Genomic DNA, 9295 nt, shown 5'->3' on the forward strand with positions numbered 1-9295 from the left:
TGTCCCCAGTGAGGTGCACTGGGAAGGTGAGGTGATGGGGCAGATGCACTACGGTGCTTGGAGGTCACTGAACAGAAACCAAGGCGGCAGCTCTTCCATCCGCGACCACCCCAGGGGCGGCTGGGACTGCGGGAGAGGTTCTTGGGGGTCCTTGGCATGGGGTGCAAAGCGAGGGCGCACGCGGGGAGGATCCAGGACTCCGCCCCGAGGCCCACCGACCTCGATAAGTGGCAACGCCCCCTCTGCCCCCACTGCCCTCCGAGGGCCGCCCAGAATCTGTCCACCCAGGCGCGGGACAGGGTGACTCCCCCGTGGCGCCGTGCCGCGGCGCCCAGTCCCTCCCGCAGGTCGCCGAGGGCGCCGGGGCCTCGCACCACACCTGTCCGCTCCTCCGGGAGGCCCCGGCGCCTCTGCTGCCGGCCCCTCGGCGCGGAGCCCTGTGTCCGCCGTCGCTTTGATCCCGGGGGCCCCGCTGGATAAAAGTCCCGGGAGGCTCCGCGCCAGCGCCAGAGGGGAGGCAGCCGAGCCGGGCGTACCAGCAGGCTGGCGCTGGGCGAGCGACGCCGAGGAGCCGGGGCCGCGGGGCCGCCCTCGCCGCCCGCGGTGAGCGCAGGGCTCCGGGCCGGTTCGGGGTGGGGGTTGCGGAGCGGGGTTCTGGTCGCCCGTGGGTTGCTGTGGGCCTGGGCGGCGGGGGCGAGGGGACCCCGGCGGCTCAGGTGAGCGCTCCCCCTGTGCCCCCAGCCCGTCGGGCCGACCCGCCCCGTGGCGGACGGAGCTCCCCCCGCGCGGAAAAGCCCCGCTCCTTCCCCACCGCCCCCCCCCCGCCGCCCCTTCCAGTAGCCCGGGGGCGGGGGCGGCGGCGCCGGGCTGGCCGCGATGAATGAGCCGCCGGGGCCGCCGGGCCGCGCTGCCCCCCACGGAGCCGGGCCGGGAGCGCCTCCGGCGGCCGCGGCGGGATAGTCCAGGCCCCTCCGTCAGGCTTGCGGTTTGGGAAGAAAAGGCGATGCCTCCGCCAAGAAAAGAGCGAGCGCGGCCCCCTCCCCCTCCGCCGAGCCCGGGCGGCGGCGGTGGCGGCACTTCTAACGCGCGGGCACCCGGGCCGCCGCGGCCCCCGCAAACTACGCCCAGGCTCGGCCCCCGCCGTTCATTGGCGCGGGCCGGAGCCAGCGCACCCAGACCCTGAGCTGCCCTCGGCCGGACGCGCGCGGAGCCCCAGCTGCCCAGGCCGACGGCGCCCGGCCCGAGAGCCTCGACGCCGAGCCGCCCTCGCCTCCTCTGCCGGGCCCAACGCAGGGAGCGGGGCGAACGAGCAGGCGCGGCTGGCGCCCCGCGGCCCGGGCGCCCCCGGCCCGGCGCCCTCGCCACCGCGCCGCCTCAAGGCCGCCCGCTCTCCGCAGGTGGCCGCGGGCCCGAGCAGCGCGGCCATGGGCCGAGGGGTGCGCGTGCTGCTGCTGCTGGGCCTGCTGCACTGGGCCGGGGGCGGCGAGGGCAGGAAGACCTGGCGGCGCCGCGGCCAGCAGCCACCCCCGCCGCCGCCCCCGCCGCGGGCCGAGGCGGCGACGGCGGCTGGGCAGCCGGTGGAGAGCTTCCCGCTGGACTTCACGGCCGTGGAAGGCAACATGGACAGCTTCATGGCACAGGTCAAGAGCCTGGCACAGTCCCTGTACCCCTGCTCGGCACAGCAGCTCAACGAGGACCTGCGCCTGCACCTCCTGCTCAACACGTCGGTGACTTGCAACGACGGCAGCTCGGCCGGGTAAGGCCCGCACCCGCCCGCCGCGACCGGCGCGCCCCCGCCGCTGGCCTCGGGGCCGCGGGCCGCCTCGTCGCCGGCGGGTTCGCACACCCGCCTCCCTGTCCCCGCTCAGACGCACGGAGTCTCTGCACTGGACCCTCCCTACTGGCCGCAGCGGTGCTCGCCCACAGGGGAAAGGGCTCCCGTCGGGTCTCGGAGGCGCTGGCCCCGGGAAGGGCCCTGCTCGGAGGCTTGCCGCGCGGGGGTGGGGCAGCGCTGGCAGCGCTGGTCGCGGGCCAGCCCGGGCACTGACCCCTCGGCCACGGGTGCCCAGCCCCTGTGCTCGCGTCCTTCGTTCCCTGGGCGGGGAGATGGCAGTCCGCGAGTGGCCCTGGTTCCAGCAGGAGGAGGTGACACAGGGGGGCGGGGAGAGTCCTGCCGTACCCCCACCCCCACACCAGCTCTACTCGCCCCGTCTGCTCCCTGCTGCTGCTGGGACTGCCAGGGAGCCCAGCCAGCCAGAGGGACAGGCAGGGGGCGCAGGTGGGACAGAAGGACCTGGGGTGCAGCATTCACCCCTCTCCAAACGGAAGCAGATAAAAAAGAATGCGAGGCTGAGGGTTGGGGAGGGGTTGGGGGCGCCCATGCCCTCAGCGACTCCACAGCCCGAGGAACTGGACGTTAGGTCGGGCCTCGGAAGGAAGGCTGCGACCCTGCCTCGGTGGCGCCCTCGCCCCTCCACGCGCGCCTGTCCTACCCCAGTGCCCCTGCCCCACGCACACTCCTCCAGCGAGAGTGCTTTTCACTCTCCAAGCGCCACTGCGCGTCCCAGGAGGATCCCGAGCCCCAGCGAGGACCCACCCCCACCCCCGCCCGGCCGCCAGCGCCGAGGTTACAGCGGGTCTGTCGCGGGGCGGGCAGTGGGGATTTTCCACGGACCACACAACCCCTCGCCGCCCTTCCCCGCCCCGCGAGCGCCACCTCCCGGGACTGGCTGGCCGGGCCGGGCGCGCTCTGCGGGGGCCTGGCCGCTGGCGCCCCCGTGCGGTCCGCGCGCACCCGGCGACAGGTGGAATGACCCCTTCCTTCCTGGAGCTGGGCCCTGCAGCCCCAGCTGACCGCCCGCTCCGCCCACTTCCCTTGCAGCTACTACCTGAAGGAATCCAAGGGCAGCCGGCGATGGCTACTGTTTCTGGAAGGTGCGTCCTAGGTGCGGAGGTGGCGGGGTGGGGGTGGGGATCCACTCGGCACTGGACCCTGAGGTGGTGGCTGTGCCCGCAGGAGGCTGGTACTGCTTCAACCGGGAGAACTGCGACTCCCGATATGACACCATGCGGCGCCTCATGAGCTCCAAGGACTGGCCGCTCACTCGAACAGGTCAGCGTGCCAGGGACTGACCAGGAGCCCCCACGAGGCGGGGGGGGGGCGGGTGGTGGTGGGGGAAGGGGCTCATAATTGGAAGTTCTGGAAGAAGCTCCTCCTCTTTCACTCCCTAGAGGCCCAGAGAGGCCCCACCCCATCCATCCCCCCCCCAAAGTTAGGGATCATTCATTCTCACCTTTCATTCTTCTTCCACAGGTAACTTCCCAGGGCTCACCCTGGCTGTGCAGTACACAGCTGGTCCCTAGGTCAAAATATCTGGTGGAAGGGGGGAGGTTGAGGGCCATGTCCAGATGTCACAGCCTGGCTGGTCATCCTGGCCATGGGGACTCCGTGGAGTAACTAAACCCATCCATTCATTCCCCACTTCCTCAGCCACCTTGGTTCAGGTGGGTGTCACCACCCACCTCCTTGCTGTGGCCAAGTAGGATGCCCCCACAGCCCCACACCTTCCTATAGTCCTCACCCCTGCATGCCCCCTCCCACCAGAAAGACCCACTGCCTCTGTCCTCCCCTGCCACAGGCACGGGGATCCTGTCCTCCCAGCCAGAGGAGAACCCCCACTGGTGGAACGCCAACATGGTGTAAGAGGGAGCCGAAGGTCTTTCCTTGGGGGTCCTGTCCTTGGGGGTCCTTCCTGGAGGATCCTTCCTAAGAGGTTCTTAGGGGGGAGTCCATCCTTGGGGATCCCATCCTTGAGGGGGTCTGGTCCTGGGAGAGGTCTTCCTAGGGGGTTCCTGTCCTCAGGAGTCCTTCCTGAGGAGGGTGGTCCTTCCTGGGGTCCTCGGGCAACAGAGAAGCATGGCGGGCTCACACCATCCCTGTGTCACAGCTTCATCCCCTACTGCTCCAGCGATGTCTGGAGTGGGGCTTCATCCAAGTCTGAAAAGAGTGAGTCCCCTGCCTTCCCCCAGCTCCCCCCCACCCCTGACAGAGGCAGGGCAGGGAGGACGGAGCTCCTGGAGAAATACAGACTTTCAGCCTTGTAACTCCCTCTAACCCTTTGATAGTGTGTCCCAGGGTGCCTGCCCTCAGCACCCATTGCCTGGCTTGTCCATGGCTGGCCTGACCCTGAGGCGTCCTCACTCCTGGTTGTTCCCTGCGGGAGAGCCCCCAGCACAGCCTTGTGCACCTAACCCGCCTCTCTCTAGTCTACCCAGACCCTGTTCCCATCCCCTCTAAGACCCTCCAGACCCCCAGCTATACCCCTCCTTCTGCCAACCTGGGGGTGGGAGGCCTTGCTCTGTGTCCAGGCCCCCACTTGAATCCACCCTCCTTCTCTGTGCAGACGAGTACGCCTTCATGGGCGCCCTCATCATCCAGGAGGTTGTGCGAGAGCTCCTGGGCAAAGGGTTGAGCGGGGCCAAGGTGCTGCTGCTGGCAGGGAGCAGGTGGGCTGGGCAGGGGCTGGGGTGGGAGTGTGGATGGAAGGGAGAAGATGGGGCTGAGCCAGGGCAAATGCATGACCGGGAGGCTCAGCATCATGGGGCATCTCAGAGTTCGGCTCCCAGGTGCCATGTAGCTGGAAGCTGTCCAGAGGATGCTTCTGGGTCCATGGTTGTTGGGTGTGAGGGAAGCCTTGGACTGCAGTGACCTAGGCAGTTGGTTAGGGGTTAGCTGTGAACCCATGTACCACCAGGGCTGGGGTCCCTGTAGGCAGGATCACACCTGCTGGTCACTGTATCCCAGCAGGCATGTAGGGGACCAAGGGGACATCCAAGGAGTGGATGGAGAGGCCTGGGGCACCTAGTTCATCTTAATTTTCAGATAAGGAAACTGAATCAGAGAGTGAGAGAGAGGAAGGGAAGGAGGGGTGGGAGGAAGTGGGATGACCTGACACTTAGCGCTGGGTCAGTGCCGGGAGCTCTGCCAGCCCTTCTCTGCCTCCAAGACCTCGAAGGGCCCAGGGGACTTACACATGAACACAGAACGTGTTGGCAGCTCAGAATGCTCTCAGATCCCTGCCCACTCGGGGATGGGCTTGGGGATGGGCGGGCCCCAAGTGGGTGAGTGTCCTCATCTGCCTGGCCTGACATCCCACCTTCCCTGCAGCGCGGGGGGCACAGGAGTGCTGCTGAACGTGGACCGCGTGGCCGAGCAGCTGGAGGAGCTGGGCTATCCAGCCATCCAGGTGCGGGGCCTGGCTGACTCTGGCTGGTTCCTGGACAACAAGCAGTACCGCCGCACAGACTGCATTGACACCATCACCTGCGCGCCCACGGAGGCCATCCGCCGGGGCATCAGGTGCTCTGGGAGGGAGGGCCCATCCTGTGCAGAGGGCCTGGGGTGTGGTGGCATCTGTGGGTGGAGAAGCTCATGGGAGGCCAGGGGCAGCCTAACCTGCAGCATGTGGCCTAGGTACTGGAATGGGGTGGTCCCGGAGCGCTGTAGGCGCCAGTTCAAGGAGGGCGAGGAGTGGAACTGCTTCTTTGGCTACAAAGTCTACCCAACCCTGCGCTGTGAGTGGGCATATGGGGCGGCGGGGGGTGTTTAGACTATCTGCGCCTGCTGGAAACCCAGCCTGGAGTCTAGCCCTCAGAGGCTAGGCCCAGAGACCACTGTCCCAACTAGGATGGGTGACAAAGTCATCTGGGCTTGGCTGGGACTTTCCTGGTCTTAGCACTGGCAGTCCACTTGGTTCGAGGCAAACCAGGATGGTTAGTCATGTTTCCACATCCACGGTGAGGAATGCGCTTTGGAGCTGGATCCCAGTGCTGCGCCTGTGTGGGGCCTTAGCTGTCCCCCCAGCCCCACACTTGAAGGGACATCATCACCATGTTTTGGTCAAAGTAGAGTCCCTGGGAGCCAGGCCAAGGTGCGGGGAGGGAACAAGGCATCTCTTCAAGGAAGGGTGCTGGGGATGCTGGCGGCCAGCACCCTGCACAGAGAGCCCGGTTGGCCTGTGAGCCTGCTGTGGAGCTGACTGCAGCCTCGGGCCCCTGAGCCTGGGGTGGGGGGGCAGAGCACCGAGGCGAGGCCCATCTGAGCCGTCCCCCCAGGCCCGGTGTTCGTGGTACAGTGGCTGTTTGACGAGGCCCAGCTGACTGTGGACAATGTGCACCTCACGGGGCAGCCGGTGCAGGAGGGCCAGTGGCTGTACATCCAAAACCTGGGCCGTGAGCTGCGGAACACACTCAAGGACGTGCCGTGAGTGTGTTGGGGACCCCACTCAGCCCCCACCCCAAATATACAGTAAACCACTTGACTTAAAAAGAGAGAGAGGCCTCAAAGATGGAAAACAGGAAGCAGCCAAGGGGTCCTTGAGTACGTGACAAACTGTGGTCCACGTAGACAAGGGGATCTTACCCAGCGCTAGAAAGAAGTGAGCGATCAAGCGGCAAAAAGACAGGAGGAGCCTTAAAGGCGTGTTACCAAGTGAAAGAAGCCAATCTAAAAAGGCTACATGCTGTGTGATTCCAACTCTATGTCATCCTGGAAAAGGCAAAACTACGGACACAGTAAAAAGATCAGTGGCTGCCAGGGGTTGGGGGAGAGAGGTATGAATAGGTGGAGAACAGGAATTTTAGGCCTGAGGAGCTACTCTGTATGGTACCACAATGGTGGATACGTGGCATTATACATTTGTCCAAACTCATAGAACGTACAACACCAAGAGTGAACCCTGATGTAAGAGTGAACCCTGATGTGAACCCTGATGTACAGACTCTGGGTGGTAATGTTGTAAGAGTGAACCCTGATGTACAGACTCTAGGTGGTAATGATGTGTCAGTGTAGGTTCATTGATTGTAACAAATGTACCAGCTGGTGGGGGTTGTTGATGATGGGGGAGGCTGTGCATGTATAAGAGCAGGGGATAAATGGGAGCTCTCTATGCCTTCCATTCAATTTTGATGTGAACCTAAAACTTCGATTAAAAGCTAACTTATTAAGAAAAACAAAATATTCACCTGTCCGGGAGAGCCCCCACTCCGAGCAGGATTTGGAGGCCGGAAGGGACAGGGGTTAGTAGGGAGCATGTGTGCTGGGGGGGACAAGGCCTTGGGGAGCCGCTGGCTGGCACAGAGGCAGGAGGGAAGTAGGATGCAGGCAGGGGACAGCCTCCCAGTAGAGGGGGCTGGAGCTGCTGTGACCTGTGGGCTTTGGGGGTGGGGAAGGGCTGAGGCGGGGACATGGTTGCTCACAGGTTGTCTTCTCCCCAACAGGGCCAGCTTTGCCCCTGCCTGCCTCTCCCACGAGATCATCATCCGAAGGTCAGTGTCGCCAAGCCCCAGGACAGCTCGCGTCTATGGCTCTCACTCCAAGCATCTGCAGTGCCCCCATCCCCAGCAGGCCTGCCCACCGGCCTCCCCAGCTCTGGCTTCTTTTGGGGGCTTTCAAAATCACTTAGACAACCCACTGTGTAGCAAGAATTCACTGGTAGCAATGCCGTCCTCTGCTTTGGCCACACCTGAGTGACCCCCACCTGGGTTTCTGTCTGCAGCCACTGGACAGACGTCCAGGTAAAGGGGACCTCGCTGCCCCGGGCACTGCACTGCTGGGACAGAAGCCTCCACGACAGCCACAAGGCCAGCAAAGCTCCCCTGAAGGGCTGCCCCATCCACCTGGTGGACAGCTGCCCCTGGCCCCACTGTAACCCATCTTGCCCCACCATCCGGGACCAGTTCACGGGGCAGGAGATGAACGTGGCCCAGTTCCTGATGCACATGGGCTTCGACGTGCAGACAGTGGCACAGCAGCAGGGCCTGGAGCCCAGTAAACTGCTGGGGATGCTGAGCAGCGGGAGCTAGGGCCCCGCCCACCTGCCCTCCAGGCCCTCTTGTCCTCCTAGGGCCGCAGGGCCCCGGCCATCCCCATCCTGGGTCTGGATGCCCTCCCCTGGCAGCCTTCACTGCCTCTTTCCCACTGCCTCTGGGAGGCCCAGCCTGAGATGGACCCACCGTCAGCCCAGCTGTGGCCCTGGGCCCCCTCCCATCCCTCCCTCCTGACTCCCGCCTCCAGCCCACAGTGGGGAGTCAGAAGCACTGGATTCCTCAGCCCCCAGCCCAGAAGGCCCCGCCCCAGCCCAGCCCCCAGCCTCGCCTGCCCTTTTGTATTATTTTATAAAGTGACTTTTTTTATTACTTTAATTTTTTAAGAAAGAAAAATAAGCAAGAAATATATAGTGAATGATATTGTTTTGTAACATATTTTTTTTAAATAATGAAGAAAAAAGATAACAAAAGAGCCTCACCCTGTAGATGTGTTTATTTGAGGGGGCACTTTGCCCACTTCACACCCCTCCCCCAACCCCGACTCCACCCCCCACACCACACCCCCCACCCCCACCCCCCCACCCCCACCCCCCCACCCCCCCACCCCACCCCCCTGGTCCAGGGCAGCAGAGAGACTGGGGGCGACCACGGGGCCTCTTGCCCTTCAATCCCTGCTCCTTCTGTTCATCGTTTCAGCAAACAGTAGTGATGGGCTTGTTTCGGGCGAGCCCCCAGCAAGGTTTTATGCTCCCTTTCCTCTTTATTTTGTTCTTGGGGTGACCTTCACGCCGCAACCCCGCCATTTCTAAGTGCATGACTCAGCGTTTGTACATCCACAATGTTTGTCTCTACCAGCAACCTCCACTTTCAAAACTTTATCACAAAACACTCCCTACCCAGCTAACACTTTCTTAGAAGTTTGTATTGTGTTTATTTTCACTACATCACACATGCACATGGTCCAGAATTTGAAAGAAGCAAAGCTTTGGAGGGTGAAAATTCTCCCTCTGGCCAGCCCCTGGCTCTGCATCTGTGGCTAGTCCCAGAGGACCTGGCCTCCCATAAACACGTACACACACACACACGCACACACTACTTTTCCTTCCACATGTGACTGCATGCCATACACTTGCCGCCTGGTTTCTACTTCCCGTTGCATCTTGGGGCCACGGAGAGCTCCATGCTGGCGGGACATGACCAGTGAGCAATGAGCTCTGTGCTTCATACCCTTTTCAGGTACGAAGGGTGCAGTGTGGCTAGCCTGTGTCAGCATCACTGCACGCGGCCGTCGTCTCTGTGGGATGCACCCAGAAGTGGCATGTGGGTCAAAGACAGTAAGCAAGCACCTGTGGTTTCAGTGACACACTGATAAGCCCCCCCAGGTGGCCAGGTCATGACCCTCCAACAGACGTGGCTTCCTCAGCACTCCCTGCATTAAGTGTCCCACGCACATGGCACCCTGATTCCT

General features: G+C 63.6%; 1 protein-coding gene across 3 annotated transcripts; it reads left to right on the plus strand.

The window, feature by feature from the left end:
- The first annotated feature begins 2886 nt into the window (after positions 1 to 2886).
- NOTUM (notum, palmitoleoyl-protein carboxylesterase) lies at positions 2887 to 8300 on the plus strand. 3 transcript variants are annotated; one of them, XM_060133483.1, is made up of 10 exons: positions 2887 to 2934; positions 3017 to 3112; positions 3639 to 3699; positions 3948 to 4006; positions 4404 to 4506; positions 5168 to 5359; positions 5474 to 5574; positions 6115 to 6262; positions 7279 to 7326; positions 7557 to 8300. In XM_060133483.1, the coding sequence occupies exons 2-10, from the start codon at positions 3067 to 3069 to the stop codon at positions 7861 to 7863; spliced, it is 1065 nt and encodes a 354-aa protein (XP_059989466.1). In that variant the 5' UTR covers positions 2887 to 2934; positions 3017 to 3066; the 3' UTR covers positions 7864 to 8300. The 3 variants fall into 3 exon arrangements, with proteins under 3 accessions (XP_059989466.1, XP_059989467.1, XP_059989469.1); XM_060133484.1 differs by lacking the exon at positions 2887 to 2934 and having other exon boundaries at positions 3053 to 3112; positions 3639 to 3773; positions 5168 to 5574; XM_060133486.1 differs by lacking the exons at positions 2887 to 2934; positions 3948 to 4006 and having other exon boundaries at positions 3053 to 3112; positions 3639 to 3773; positions 5168 to 5574.
- The last annotated feature ends 995 nt before the right edge of the window (positions 8301 to 9295 follow it).

Source organism: Lagenorhynchus albirostris, chromosome 20 (assembly GCF_949774975.1).
Source record: "Lagenorhynchus albirostris chromosome 20, mLagAlb1.1, whole genome shotgun sequence".
Taxonomy (NCBI): Eukaryota; Metazoa; Chordata; class Mammalia; order Artiodactyla; family Delphinidae; genus Lagenorhynchus; species Lagenorhynchus albirostris.